The 16,544-nt window shown below is 45.0% G+C and overlaps 1 protein-coding gene across 1 annotated transcript in view; it reads right to left on the minus strand.

Moving 5' to 3' along the window:
• Positions 1-16,544, minus strand: part of pltp (phospholipid transfer protein) — a 30,705-nt gene that overhangs the window by 12,956 nt on the left and 1,205 nt on the right. Inside the window, exons 2-5 of the mRNA XM_079491717.1 lie at positions 6,819-6,945; positions 5,781-5,880; positions 3,974-4,102; positions 3,325-3,480 (exon numbers count right to left, since the gene is read on the minus strand). Coding sequence (XP_079347843.1) covers positions 3,325-3,480; positions 3,974-4,102; positions 5,781-5,880; positions 6,819-6,930 — 497 coding nt within the window. The 5' untranslated portion in view covers positions 6,931-6,945. The remainder of the gene's footprint in view (positions 1-3,324; positions 3,481-3,973; positions 4,103-5,780; positions 5,881-6,818; positions 6,946-16,544) is intronic.

The following is a 16,544-nucleotide window of genomic DNA, read 5'->3' on the forward strand; positions in this document are numbered from 1 at the left end:
TTGTGAAGATTAGTTGTCAACGCTGCTGAACCGGACCGTCTGCTGTGTAGAACAGAGGACTCCCAGAAGACACCTGGACCGTGACTGTGCTGTCCATCGATTCGCTGACAACAGCCTTCGGCTTCTCTGATTGGCCAAACCAAACACATCAGATTTGGCTTTGTGGATTCGTCAAATGTTGTGAGTCATTTCTGCCACTGAACCAATAGAAGCACCAGAACACACATTAGTACTTTTACACAGTAGGACTTAAACTACGGCGTTATAAATGTTCTGCTGGACGCTGCATCTGAGCGGAGGACCATGGCGATGGGATAGTCCAGTCGTTGCAGTCGGAGACAAGGTGTACTGCTTCGATGAGTATCTTGTTGACAACAAGGATCAGGTCGCTGTGTACGTTTTCAACACAGTGTCTTTACGCAGGAGGAAGTTGCCCCCGGTGACACCAGGAAGAGGAGAACGTCACCGTGAGGTTCCATCCTCGCGCTACGGCCACTCGGCTGTCCTGGTTGAAGATGCCATCTACCTTTGGGGAGGTCGTCAGTACTACTCCTTTGAGTACTGCAACGTGCTGTATGCATTTGATGTGGACACCCACAGGTGGTTTAAACCCAGGGTTTCTGGGTCTGTTCCAGAGGGGAGGGAGAAGCACTCAGCCTGTGTCTTGGGGAAGGTCATGTTTATCCATGGAGGATACATGGGTGCGACTGGATGGACTAATGACACCTACAAGCTGGACACCAGCACAATGGTCTGGTCTTTAATTAACACCAGAGGAACTCCACCTCCTGCTTCATGTCAGTCTGCCACCATCATCGGGACAAAGATGTTTGTACAAAGATGTTTGTACAACACCATCAGAGTGTTTGACACAGAGACTAACCTCTGGCTGAGCAAGCCTTCTGCACAACGTCACCCGGAAGGACGCAGGACTCATCCAGCCTTTGCCTACAATGGAGAGCTGTACATATTCGATGCTCGTAGCGACCAGGGTCTGACCCTCCATGATCTGTGGAAACTCAACCCAGAGACCTTCTCCTGGAAGAAGATGAAAACCCTCTCGTCTACGATAGAGAGGATGTGCTGCTGCATGGTGCGAGATCACCTCGTTCTCATCGCTGGACACAAAGATGACCTGTACATCTTGGACTTAAATCCTAGTCTGAAGACGTTGTGCAAACTAGTAGTCGTTCAGCACGGTCTGGAGCAGGCGGGGCTCACACACGATGTCCGCTGGGAACTGGCAGCCATGACTACCAACAGCCAATAGGAACTGGCAGCCATGACTACCAACAGCCAATAGGAGCTGGCAGCCATGACTACCAACAGCAACAGAAAAGAAAACAACTAAAAAACAAAGGAGGAGAAATGACTTGTTGGCACAGATTGATGTCTGTGATCTGACAGACAGATCACCTGAACACAGTCCATAATGTGTGTGTCTCACAGAGACAGAGTATTTCACAGAGGAACCGCAATGAAGGAATTATAATGATGCAACATTCAAGCACTTGTAGATCTGCTATTTTCGCTAGTTTGGGTCCTGGGCAAACGTTTGGGTTTCCACCTGAAAGGTTTGGGATCCACTGGCCTACATCGCGGGACGAAGGGACGCATGGATACTTTCGGCGTTTGATTTGTCCTAATGTTGGTTCTAAATAACTCTTAAACCCACTGGTAGACCGGGCGGGGTGGAGCGACCGGGCGGGGTGGAGCGACCGGGCGGGGTGGAGCGACCGGGCGGGGTGGAGCGACCGGGCGGGGTGGAGCGACCGGGCGGGGTGGAGCGACCGGGCGGGGTGGAGCGACCGGGCGGGGTGGAGCGACCGGGCGGGGTGGAGCGACCGGGCGGGGTGGAGCGACCGCCTCAGCTCTGAGCAGATCCACGCGGGAACGCCATGCAACTCCAGGACGCAGGTTTTCGAAAATTGGATCGCCTTGGCCTTTCTTTTTTCCCCCATCTTCCTTCATGCCGCCTGGGCCCCCAAAACCAATTTAGGAACACATGAAAATACAGAACGGAATGTGATCCACTAGGTCTAGGATATACAGCAGGGATAAAACAAAATCCTAGGCGCTGCAGGGGTTAACTTCTGAGCCGTGAACCTGTCCAGTGGTCTATAGCTCTGGTCCAAAGCCTTAAAGGAGAATTACGCCCTAGCTGTTTTTTTTACTGAATTCTATTGATAATGTGTATTAACCAAAAATAAAAAATAAAATAAAACGATGTGCGTTAAGAAAGGTAGGTCTTGCGTTGGTTCTAGACAATGCGGATGTCATGGCTGATGTCAACAGTCCATGATGTAAACAAAAGAAATGTGCGCGCTTGAAGAAGAGATCTAGCGTAAGGGTGCTCCGGGTGAGCAAAGAATCAGTGCAGCACTAACTGGTCTTACCCCAGAGTCCAGTAACAACTAACAGGTCTTACCCCAGAGTTCAGTAACAACTAACTGGTCTTACCCCAGAGTCCAGTAACACTAACAGGTCTTACCCCAGAGTCCAGTAACACTAACAGGTCTTACCCCAGAGTCCAGTAACAACTAACAGGTCTTACCCCAGAGTTCAGTAACAACTAACTGGTCTTACCCCAGAGTCCAGTAACAACTAACAGGTCTTACCCCAGAGTCCAGTAACACTAACAGGTCTTACCCCAGAGTCCAGTAACACTAACAGGTCTTACCCCAGAGTCCAGTAACAACTAACAGGTCTTACTCCAGAGTCCAGTAACACTAACAGGTCTTACCCCAGAGTCCAGTAACACTAACAGGTCTTACCCCAGAGTCCAGGCAGTAACAAGTAACAGGTCTTACTCCAGAGTCCAGTAACAACTAACAGGTCTTACCCCAGAGTTCAGTAACAACTAACTGGTCTTACCCCAGAGTCCAGTAACACTAACAGGTCTTACCCCAGAGTTCAGTAACAACTAACTGGTCTTACCCCAGAGTCCAGTAACAACTAACAGGTCTTACCCCAGAGTCCAGTAACACTAACAGGTCTTACCCCAGAGTCCAGTAACACTAACAGGTCTTACCCCAGAGTCCAGTAACAACTAACAGGTCTTACTCCAGAGTCCAGTAACACTAACAGGTCTTACCCCAGAGTCCAGTAACACTAACAGGTCTTACCCCAGAGTCCAGGCAGTAACAAGTAACAGGTCTTACTCCAGAGTCCAGTAACACTAACAGGTCTTACCCCAGAGTCCAGTAACAACTAACAGGTCTTACTCCAGAGTCCAGTAACACTAACAGGTCTTACCCCAGCGTCCTGCTGAACGTACAGGTCTTACCCCAGCGTCCAGTAACAGTAACAACTAACAGGTCTTACCCCAGAGTCCCGCTGAACTTCATCTTCATCCTGGTGATGCTGGCGTCACACGTCACGTTGCTGATCTTCAGACGTCCCTCGTCGTCGCTCTGCATCCTCAGCACCGTGTTGATGTTCACACCGTCGGCCGACGCGTTGATGTAGCCTGTGTCATAACTGTTATAATCACAATAACATGTTGATGTAGCCTGTGTCATAACTGTTATAATCACAATAACATGTTGATGTAGCCTGTGTCATAACTGTTATAATCACAATAACATGTTGATGCAGCCTGTGTCATAACTGTTATAACCACAATAACACTAATACTGTTATTAAACTGTTAACATTGATTACACCCAATTTTTTCAATTAAAGCATGGTTCAGACTGGTTCAGACTGGTTCAGACTGGTTCAGACTGGTTCAGACTGGCAGCCCAGAAGTGCTGCTGGCCTCTATACCGACTGGAATCTGATTGTTTTTACCAGCTGCTGTGTAAGTACAGCTGGTCAATGTTCTCTCTGCGGTGCTTTCACGCACACTTGCTGCATTTTAGCCCGAACTAATTCGACTATATTTACTAAATGGTTGTTATAAGTGTAATACCAAAAATATTCATATATCATATCATTGATAATAATGAATTATGAAAAATGTTTTACGGACAAGAACCAGTAGAGGATTCTTCGGTGGAAGCTCAGAGTGATGGAGGTGTTCTGGAGCCCAAACAGCAGCCCCACGTCTGGCTGGAAACTCAGGTCTGCATGAGGCATGTCCATGTCTGTTACCTTCACACTGAGGAGGGGAGGAGAGGAGAGCCATTCATTTATACTTGTGGGAGAGGAGAGGAGAGGAGAGGAGAGGAGAGGAGAGGAGAGGAGAGGAGAGGAGAGGAGAGGAGAGGAGAGGAGAGGAGAGGAGAGGAGAGGAGAGGAGAGGAGAGGAGAGGAGAGGAGAGGGGGCATGGGAGGATGGTGTACTGGAATACATGTATATATTTACTCTGTGATGGTGTATATATGGTGTATATATGGTGTATATATTTACTCTGTGATGGTGTGTATATGGTTTATATATTTACTCAGTGATGGTGTATATATGGTGTATATATTTACTCTGTGATGGTGTGTATATGGTGTATATATTTACTCAGTGATGGTTTATATATGGTGTATATATTTACTCTGTGATGGTGTGTATATGGTGTATATATTTACTCAGTGATGGTGTATATATGGTGTATATATTTACTCAGTGATGGTGTGTATATGGTGTATATATTTACTCAGTGATGGTGTGTATATATGGTGTATATATGGTGTATATATTTACTCTGTGATGGTGTGTATATGGTGTATATATTTACTCAGTGATGGTGTATATATGGTGTATATATTTACTCAGTGATGGTGTATATATGGTGTATATATTTACTCTGTGATGGTGTGTATATATGGTGTATATATTTACTCAGTGATGGTGTATATATGGTGTATATATTTACTCAGTGATGGTGTATATATGGTGTATATATTTACTCAGTGATGGTGTATATATGGTGTATATATTTACTCAGTGATGGTGTGTATATATGGTGTATATATTTACTCTGTGATGGTGTGTATATATGGTGTATATATTTACTCAGTGATGGTGTATATATGGTGTATATATTTACTCAGTGATGGTGTGTATATATGGTGTATATATTTACTCAGTGATGGTGTGTATATATGGTGTATATATTTACTCAGTGATGGTGTGTATATATGGTGTATATATTTACTCTGTGATGGTGTATATATGGTGTATATATTTACTCAGTGATGGTGTATATATGGTGTATATATTTACTCAGTGATGGTGTATATATGGTGTATATATTTACTCAGTGATGGTGTATATATTTACTCTGTGATGGTGTGTATATATGGTGTATATATTTACTCAGTGATGGTGTATATATGGTGTATATATTTACTCAGTGATGGTGTATATATGGTGTATATATTTACTCTGTGATGGTGTATATATTTACTCAGTGATGGTGTATATATGGTGTATATATTTACTCAGTGATGGTGTATATATGGTGTATATATTTACTCAGTGATGGTGTATATATGGTGTATATATGGTGTATATATTTACTCAGTGATGGTGTATATATGGTGTATATATTTACTCAGTGATGGTGTATATATGGTGTATATATGGTGTATATATTTACTCAGTGATGGTGTATATATTTACTCTGTGATGGTGTGTGTATATATGGTGTATATATTTACTCTGTGATGGTGTGTGTGTATATATGGTGTATATATTTACTCTGTGATGGTGTGTGTATATATGGTGTATATATTTACTCAGTGATGGTGTATATATTTACTCAGTGATGGTGTGTATATATGGTGTATATATGGTGTATATATTTACTCAGTGATGGTGTATATATGGTGTATATATTTACTCAGTGATGGTGTATTGGAACCGTCCCTCGCTTCCCTTCATCTCTGGCATGGTGATGTTACTGAGTTCCTCCTCCACAAACGTCTGGGTCTCGTACTTTACTGCAAAGTACACAAAACACCTCATACTTTACTGAAAAGTACACAAAACACCTCATACATTACTGCAAAGTACACAGAATACCTCATACATTACTGCAAAGTACACGAAACACCTCATACATTACGGCAAAGTACACAAAATACCTCATACTTTACTGCAAAGTACACAAAATATCTCATACTTTACTGCAAAGTACACAAAATATCTCATACTTTACTGCAAAGTACACAAAATACCTCGTACTTTACTGCAAAGTACACAAAATACCTCGTACTTTACTGCAAAGTACACAAAATACCTCATACTTTACTGCAAAGTACACAAAATATCTCATACTTTACTGCAAAGTACACAAAATACCTCGTACTTTACTGCAAAGTACACAAAATACCTTGTACTTTACTGCAAAGTACACAAAATACCTCGTACTTTACTGCAAAGTACACAGTAGAAAAAAATACTATTAATGTTTCATCTCTAAGGTCACGTTGCCTCCGATGAGTCGCTCGGTGTCTGAACTGCTCGGCTGGGCCGACGACGCGCAAGTGAGTATATGGGTGAGTATATGGGTGAGTATATGGGTGAGTATATGGGTGAGTATATGGGTGAGTATATGGGTGAGTATATGGGTGTCTGTTTGGATGTTCAGAAAATGAAAATATATGGGTGTCTGTTTGGATGTTCAGAAAATGAGGTGTTGCTTTTATTCTGGGTTTTGAGGTATCAGTGATGAATTTGTTTGTCATCACGATAGGCATTTTTGGATGGCCTATTTAAAGAGGGAAACTGTGAGGTTTTGCCTTTCATGTGCATGCCATGAGAGACGGAGGAACAGTGTTTGGTTGGTTGAATGACTCAAGATGGTTAGACAAGCCCATGGGGTCTTGACAAATGATACCAGTGTATAATAGTGTAGTAGTGTAATGTATTTTCTTACACATATCCAGGCCTCTCTTGGTGATCCGTATTTTGCACCCGGCCGGTTCGGAGGCCATGTAGCAAGACAGCGAAGCCAACAGGAAGAGGAGGGGCAACAGGCAGGAAGTCATTCTGAGCCACGGAAACTGAATGACAAAGAAAACAGAAAATTAAACTTGCATGCATTGCAGACAGGCGCACACGCACGCACGCACGCACGCACGCACACACACACAGTTTGTAACAACAGTTTAGCAAAAGTATAGTTCTCAAACGTTTTTATGTCAAGGACTGTTTCTATGCATTACAGATTACGCCACACAGACCCCTATGACGAGACCCCTTGGTTCCATTTGTACACACTCAGACCCGTAAGGGTCCAATTTGGTTCCATTTGTACACACTCAGACCCGTAAGGGTCCAATTTGGTTCCATTTGTACACACTCAGACCCATAGGGGTCCAATTTGTCTAAAACTATAGGGCGACAGTCCCTGACACGGTGAGACAAGTGGACCAAATGCAGAACCACAAGCAGGCAGCCACGCAGATAAAGTTCAATGTTGATTTATTCACAAACTGGAGGGGTCGGAGGCCAATTTCATATGTTTTTGGGACATCATATCATATTCATAGTTTCTTGAAACATATGAAACAAACACAAGTATGATATGATCTGATCTGATCTGATCTGATCTGATCTGATCTGATCTGATATGATCTGATCTGATCTGATCTGATCTGATCTGATCTGATCTGATATGATATGATATGATATGATCTGATATGATATGATATGATATGATATGATATGATATGATATGATATGATATGATATGATATGATATGATATGATATGATATGATCTGATATGATAATCAGGGCCTGTTATTATTGGTCCATGGCTATGATAAACAGGAAGGGAGCCAGAGTGTCACCCTGAACGTTGGCTGGAGTCTGACCACAGCTCGTTGGTTTCACCCATGGATATATATAAACTCTAGATGGCTCAAGGCGGAGTTTCTGACGTCGTTCACCCGGCAGCCATCTTACTTCGGGGCTACAGTACAGTGTGTTCAATGGCAGCTCAAACAGAAACAGTCATAACTCGCTCAAATCTTGACGGATTTACAAATGGGTTGGTTTATTACAAATGTTGTCAACGTGGCTATGATTCAGGACGCTTATCTGCTTATTTTCTTTTTTTATATGAACGTCGTATAAAAGCATTTAAGTATGCGGACGTCTCTGACGTTTATAACAAACCAAACCGTTTGAAAATCGGTTGAAAATTGAGCAAGTTATGGTCATTTAAGAGTACATGCCCCATAGACACAATGTTATGTGTCCCGAGGTAAGATGGCCGCCACGTTACGACGTCGCTCTCCATTGGCCAACAGCGCGGGTGAGCTATCTAGAGTTTATATATATCTATGGTTTCACCTGCACCATCTTCTGGGGAACACCGTACGTACGACCACAGGCCTTCTGGGGAACACCGTACGTACGACCACAGGCCTTCTGGGGAACACCGTACGACCACAGGCCTTCTGGGGAACACCGTACGACCACAGGCCTTCTGGGGAACACCGTACGACCACAGGCCTTCTGGGGAACACCGTACGTACGACCACAGGCCTTCTGGGGAACACCGTACGTACGACCACAGGCCTTCTGGGGAACACCGTACGACCACAGGCCCGCATAATGTTCATCAGTTTCCCCCGGTTTTTACTCAAAGTTAAAGGTCAAAGGTTTCAGCATCAAAATATACTTAACAGTTCTACTGCGTAACCCCCGTGTTCCCCACTATTTAATCAATGTATCGGTTCTACATAATACGTTAAACCCGATATTTGTTTAATGTGTATTCATTTTTACTAATTAAAAAGAAAGAGCGGATTTGTCGCGGACCTGGTGACGAGGCCGTCGCGTTATGATGACAAAACCGGAAATCAAGCCATGCTCTCGGCTGCTAGGGCTTCTGGGAAAATGAGTTCAATGCAAGTGAACGAGGGGTTTGTTTGGACTTTAAGGCTGTCCATGCTGTGGACAACAACCCATGGGACTATTTTCTCTTTTTTTTCCTCCCTGGAAATAAAAATGTCTGGGTTTCCGAGGCTAACCAGAGTGCTGTACAGCATAATAAAACAGTAGAAAAATACGAAAGTCAACAACAGTCAGACAGGGAGCAGTGGTTATTATGGGGGTGGGGTCCCATCCCATAGGCCAGTGGTCTGCAGTGCCCCATCCCATAGGCCAGTGGTCTGCAGTGCCATGGGTTGTTGTTAGTAGGATGACTGAAAGACCCCCAGGATGGTGAACTCTGTGAGGTCATCTCCTGTTTCCTGTTCTTCCACGAATCTTCCACGAATCTTCCACGAATACTGTTCTCCCCTTCTCTCCCTCCCCCCCTACCCCCCTACCTCCCTGCCTGTATGTCTGTCTGTCTGTCGCTCGCACGCACGCACGCACGCACGCACGCACGCACGCACGCTCCGCACGCCACGCACGCACGCACGCACGCACGCATGCTCCGCACGCCACGCACGCACCCACAGATGAATGGGGGGTCGACACAGTTCTACAGTAATTCACCGTCAGGCATGAGCGTGCACGTGGCCAGCAGGCGGGCGCATGTGAACTAAATACAGCAAAAGAAAAAAGACAAGTTGTACTTCTGTGGTTGCCATGGAAACCTCTCTCTCTCTACTCCTGTTTCTGTTGTTCTATCTTTATATTCATCCTTCTCTCCATCTTTATTTCTCATTGTTTCTATCTCTCCTGTCTCTGTCTCTGTCTCTCTGTCTCTCTCTCTCTCTCTCTCTCTCTCTCTCTCTCTCTCTCTCTCTCTCTCTCTCTGTCTCTCTCTCTCTCTCTCTCTCTCTCTCTCTCTCTCTGTCTCTGTCTCTATCTCTGTCTCTCTGTCTCTCTCTCTCTCTGTCTCTCTCTCTCTCTGTCTCTCTGTCTCTGTCTCTCTGTCTCTCTGTCTCTCTCTCTGTCTCTGTCTCTCTCTGTCTCTGTCTCTCTGTCTCTCTGTCTCTCTCTCTCTCTCTCTGTCTCTCTCTGTCTCTCTCTCTCTCTCTCTGTCTCTCTCTGTCTCTCTCTCTCTCTCTCTCTCTCCCCCCATGTGTTTTGGTTGGACTCGGCCGTTGACCTCCGGTGTTGATGTGAACTCCAGTGACCCCGTCACAGCAAGAGGAACATCATGTTGTCATGTTGTCTGAGTCCAGGAAATGTAACATTTTTTACATTACTTCTGTTTACAAAGACATCTGATACCCTAGTACTGACCAGTACAACCACAGTCTGTTTACAAAGACATCTGATACCCTAGTACTGACCAGTACAACCACAGTCTGTTTACAAAGACATCTGATACCCAGTACTGACCAGTACAACCACAGTCTGTTTACAAAGACATCTGATACCCAGTACTGACCAGTACAACCACAGTCTGTTTACAAAGACATCTGATACCCAGTACTGACCAGTACAACCACAGAGACATCTGATACCCTAGTACTGACCAGTACAACCACAGTCTTATTATATTATATGTATTTCACCTAATGTTCCTTTTGATATTGTTGTTTTTCTGTGAGCTATCATTGCTTTTATGTTTCTTTGTTATATGCTGTATTTTACGAGGTTTCTAAGGTGTCGTATTGAATGGAAAGCACTTTGGGTCAACTTCTGTTGTTTTAAATGTGCTACGTTACAATACATGCACCACAGTACGTACGTGTGTGTGTGCGTATGTGTGTGTGTATACGTGTGTGTGTGCGTGTCTTTATGTACGCGTGCACGTCTGTAAACCACGTAACTCGAGAACCGCCCCACCGACTTCAAATTCGACACGTGCCACACCCCCACAGTACAGGGACACACCACACCACCACAGTACAGTACAGGGACACACCACCACAGTACAGGGACACACCACACCACCACAGTACAGGGACACACCACACCACCACAGTACAGGGACACACCACACCACCACAGTACAGGGACACACCACACCACCACAGTACAGGGACACACCACACCACCACAGTACAGGGACACACCACACCACCACAGTACAGGGACACACCACACCACCACAGTACAGGGACACACCACACCACCACAGTACAGGGACACACCACACCACCACAGTACAGGGACACACCACACCACCACAGTACAGGGACACACCACACCACCACAGTACAGGGACACACCACACCCCCACAGTACAGTACAGGGACACACCACACCCCCACAGTACAGGGACACACCACACCACCACAGTACAGGGACACACCACACCACCACAGTACAGGGACACACCACACCACCACAGTACAGGGACACACCACACCCCCACAGTACAGGGACACACCACACCACCACAGTACAGGGACACACCACACCACCACAGTACAGGGACACACCACACCACCACAGTACAGGGACACACCCCCACAGTACAGGGACACACCACACCACCACAGTACAGGGACACACCACACCACCACCGTACAGGGACACACCACACCACCACAGTACAGGGACACACCACACCACCACAGTACAGGGACACACCCCCACAGTACAGGGACACACCACACCACCACAGTACAGGGACACACCACACCACCACAGTACAGGGACACACCACACCACCACAGTACAGGGACACACCACACCACCACAGTACAGGGACACACCACCACCACCACAGTACAGGGACACACCACACCACCACAGTACAGGGACACACCACACCACCACAGTACAGGGACACACCACACCACCACAGTACAGGGACACACCACACCACCACAGTACAGGGACACACCACACCACCACAGTACAGGGAGTGCAGTTCCCGGCCTTGAGTCGGTCGGATACACGGTTGTCCAGGACCGCTACAAAGGGCTCTGCTCAGACTCTGCCAGTGGACCTATGATGTTCCCACACCTGTGTAATTCCCAGCCTCTGCCTGAGCCAATTGATTGCCATGGCAACCCCCAAGCCTTATTCCCCGACACCTGCCATTTGATTACTCAGTGAGTCCACTTTCCACGGTCAGTTCTTCAGACATTCCCCACAGACTTACACACATACCGACGGTTAAAACAGGTTGCTATGACAACGGATATAACAGGTATGAGTGGGGGTATGTGTAGGCCTATTCCCGATTTTCATTGTTCCCAACTTGCATCGTTCCGACAGGTCTAGTAAAAACAGGGGACAGGGAGGAACTCCTTATATGGTCAGCACACTCTACAGTAGGGATGGTTATCACAACAAAACAAAACTAGAAAGGTCGCAATTTTAAAAAATTGCAAAGTGTGGTTGCCGCAGTGGCTTACATATGGAGGGGCATATGTAAGCCACTGCGGCAACCACACTTTGCAATTTTTTAAAATGATATTGCCAGCCAATTACAATGTCACGTCACCCCTGCGATCATGTGTAAGTAATTCGGAGGGGATTTATTCCCCAAAAATCATGTTTTTGCACCATACGGTGACATTTTTCGCATTTGCGGCGCCCCCTATAGATGAAAATGGAATTGCTTTTGGCTTTTGGTTGATTAAACCACCCCAGACATGTGATTCAAATTTGGGATGGATTGGACATTCCGTTCGTGATTTATGGCATTTTTTGTGATATAGGCCCCTCCTACTAACTTCGGACGACGATTACGGCTGAACGATACGCACTACCAAAATTCTGAGATTTGGACAAAATCTGTAGGAGGAGGAGCAAAAAGTGTGTTTTGGAGAAAATTCAAAATGGCGGAAAATCTATCATGACGCAAATGGGCGTGGCCTATATGAGGAGATGCGTCATGACTCAAGGAAATCAGGGAAAAAATAATTTTGATTTTACAACCTACGGTTCAAGAGTTATAAGCCAAAATGTAAAATGGGCTGTTATAGCGCCACCATGAGGCCGACCGATAACATTATAAGTTGATTAATTTTAGTAATTATTATGAACCTACCCTCCAAGTTTTGTAACTATAGTGCTTACAGTCTCTGAGGAAAAAATACTTGAATGTGACAAAATGCGAAAAATCGCATTTTCCCATTCATGTCAATGGGGAAATTCTATTCACTAATAAATTCATATCAATTAAACTATAGAACATTTCTCTTAAAACAATACAAGCACATCCTTCCCGATGAAGCCAGTCAATTTGAGATATGGCTCAAGTGCGTACAGTCAAAACTGTGGGAGGAGTAGCACATCAAATAAAAGACTAATCCAGTAAAAATAAAGTGTTACAATTACAATAGTCTGGTTGCCCTTTAGGGCAACCACACTAAAAATAAGTGATATTTGAATGAAGTGAAATCACTGAATATACCTTTAACTGTGCGTGGCTGAATAGGATGGGGCAGGTCTACGCTCCTGTATTTTAACATAATTTATTATGGTGGTACTTAACCCATTTCGGGGCGGGAACCCCTTTTAGTGTTTTAAACATTATGTTATAATTTAGCTATTGAAAAATAGCACATCTACAAGCTCATAGCGCGCCACCGAGTGGCACGCTACGAGCTTGTAGGTCTGCTATTTTTGAGAAATCGTGAAAATGTGGCACAAATCTTTGAATATATATTCTTTCAGAGTGGTCGTTTTTAACTCAAATCTTTGCTTCTGGGGGGGGGGGGGGGGGGGGGTCCCTGGAACAACATATTTTCAAATGGAGGTCGGTGGCCAATTACATACATATTTTTTGAGGTCTTTGACATGAAATTTTGAGAACCACTGATATAGAATCATAGGTATTTCAGAAAACTGTCAGGATTAAGAAGATTTTCTTTTAATTTCGACGTCAGGCCTATATTGAGAGCCAGATATTTTCTGAGGTGCATGGTAGGTAGGTAGGTAGGTATAAAAAGCTTGAGAACCTATTACTTATATAGTATACTTTATTACCACCACTGACGTACAGACTCAGACATGTATGCAGCACAAATTAAGCTCCCTAACTTCAAAAGGAGATGGGAGTTATAGTGGCAGAATATCTGGAAGCAGATTCTACAAATGGGTAGAAACCAAGGGGGCAGGCAGACTTTCCAACGTTGAAGCTCTGGGTCCTAGTGGTAGGAGGAGGGACTACAGGCGGACCCGTGGATTCATGACCGGGAAACCCCGTGCAGCTGGGCTTTAACGTTGAGCGCTCGGTTGCCCTACGTCACTCAGGACCTCAAAGTTGAGGTCCTGGGAGGGACTTCCGGCAGTCTTCCGGGTGCTTCAAAACGCCACTGAGCAACTTCCACTGACATGAATAGCTGGGGGGGCGGAGCTTCGCGCCAGTTCAGTCTCTATTATATATATACTCTATGGTAGAAACGCTGCCCAGATACCCTACATTAAAACCTCCCATATCACAGTGAAAAGTTCACGTTCACCCCCAAGGCAAGGCGAATAATATTACTATTACTATGTATTTATGTTTTTCTTTCTTCATTTTTCTTGTAATGTCACTTATTTCACTTTTACACTTGATGAAAAATGAACTGAGAGAAAATGAACATGTCTTATAATATGAAATGAAATTGCCTGTAAATGACTTTATAATGGCAATTATTAGTTTTAAAAAAAGACATGTACAGCAGTTATCTAAGCAGCTCTGTCATTATGATAATACGTTCACTAGTCCATGACTCGTACGGTCCAAAGTAAAAAGTACCGCAGAGACAGTGAACCGTCATTAATCACATGCACAGCAGGACAGAACGCCCTGTAATTACCCTGATGTACATCAATGTACTGCTCTAGTCCACAGTGGTGTAAAAGTATCTGTGCTCTTTTACTCAAAGTACGGTTTGAGTACTTGTTCCTGCAGGCTACGGCTTAATTACACTGATATACATCACTAGCTTGTCCACAATAATTGTCCTCTTCGTGCCTGGGGGTCCAAATGAACCCTAGCTTACAACCCTAACCCTGGGGGACCAAATGAACCCTTACATGTCCTCTTCGTGCCTGGGGGTCCAAATGAACCCTAGCTTACAACCCTAACCCTGGGGGACCAAATGAACCCTTACATGTCTGGTAAATGGTGCATTTATATAGCGCCTTTATCCAAGGCACTTCACAGAGATTGTGCATTTCATTCACACGCACATTCACACACCGATGTCGGCGGAAAACCATGCAAGACACCGACCTGCACGTCAGGAGCAATTTGGGGATCTTGCTCAAGGACACTTTGCCACTAACTCTGGGGGAGCCCACAGGGTTAACTCTGGGGGAGCCCACAGGGTCCTAACGCCCACAGGGTTCTAACTCTGGGGGAGCCCACAGGGTTCCAACTGGGTTCCAACTGGTTGCATGAAATTAACCCTTTAGTCCCTTACATGTCTAGAGACTCACCCTCAGTCAACTATACATACTGTCGGCCTATAGTAAAAGTTCACTGAGGACTTTACAGTGTCGGTAAAAATAATAATAAAACTGTATCAAATGAGGGTCCGTGGTCTAATGGATGGGTTCCCAAACAGAGTGGGTCGGTAGTGGGACCCCCAGGGGGGCGGGGGGGTCCCCAGTTCAATTACAATAGGATTATTTTGGGCGGTCGCGGCCTGAAAGGTTTTGGAACCCTTTATGTAATGCAGTGGTTTTCAACCAGTGGTCCTTGAGGGGGTTCCAGGTGGTCCCCATGTGGTCTGGGGACCACCAGTGGTCCTTGAGGGGGTTCCAGGTGGTCCCCATGTGGTCTGGGGACCACCAGTGGTCCTTGAGGGGGTTCCAGGTGGTCCCCATGCAGCTCAATGATGGGAGAGTTGGTAACCAAATGGACCCTTATGGATCGTTAACTCTTGAGAGCGTAACATGAAACCAAATGGATCATTTCAGCATTTTGCGGTATCTGTCTGTCCCTTTTGTGCCCATACTGTATATGGAGATCTAGCCCTATATCTTGCGCCACCCCATACCCCTTATTTGCCATGTTTTTACTATTTTAGAACATTTTAAAATAGTACAAATAGCCGATCTACAAGCTAACAACGTGTCGATGTAGATCGGTTAGTTGAACTATTTTTTAAATGTTTTAAAATAGTAAAAAATGGCAAATAAGTTTAGGGATAAGGGCTAAGGGGTAAGATGGAGCCCATATGCAATACCTGTTGTCATAACACCCATTTTAACTGTCTGTCTGTGTCCCAGAGTGGACTGGTTAAGTAATCAATTGGCAAAGTGTGGGGTTGCCATGGCAATCAATTGGAGGCTGGAAATTGCACAGGTGAGGGGATTTAGGCTGATTAGGCCCACTGGCAGCTAGAGCCTGACCAGAGCCTTTTGTTGTGAACCGTTCTGGAGAACCGTGGGTCCGACCGACTCGAGGCCAGGCACTGCACTCCCTGTGGGGGACACTGTCTCTCTGCATTCTATGATCCTATAGTTTACTGAGACACTACACTGTCTCTCTGCATTCTATGATCCTATAGTTTACTGAGACAAGCTACACTGTCTCTCTGCATTCTATGATCCTATACTTTACTGAGACACTACACTGTCTCTCTGCATTCTATGATCCTATAGTTTACTGAGACACTACACTGTCTCTCTGCATTCTATGATCCTATAGTTTACTGAGAGGCTACACTGTCTCTCTGCATTCTATGATCCTATAGTTTACTGAGACTCTACACTGTCTCTCTGCATTCTATGATCCTATAGTTTACTGAGACACTACACTGTCTCTCTGCATTCTATGATCCTATAGTTTA

Source organism: Electrona antarctica (genome assembly GCF_951216825.1).
Source record: "Electrona antarctica genome assembly, chromosome: 21".
Classification (NCBI taxonomy): domain Eukaryota; kingdom Metazoa; phylum Chordata; class Actinopteri; order Myctophiformes; family Myctophidae; genus Electrona; species Electrona antarctica.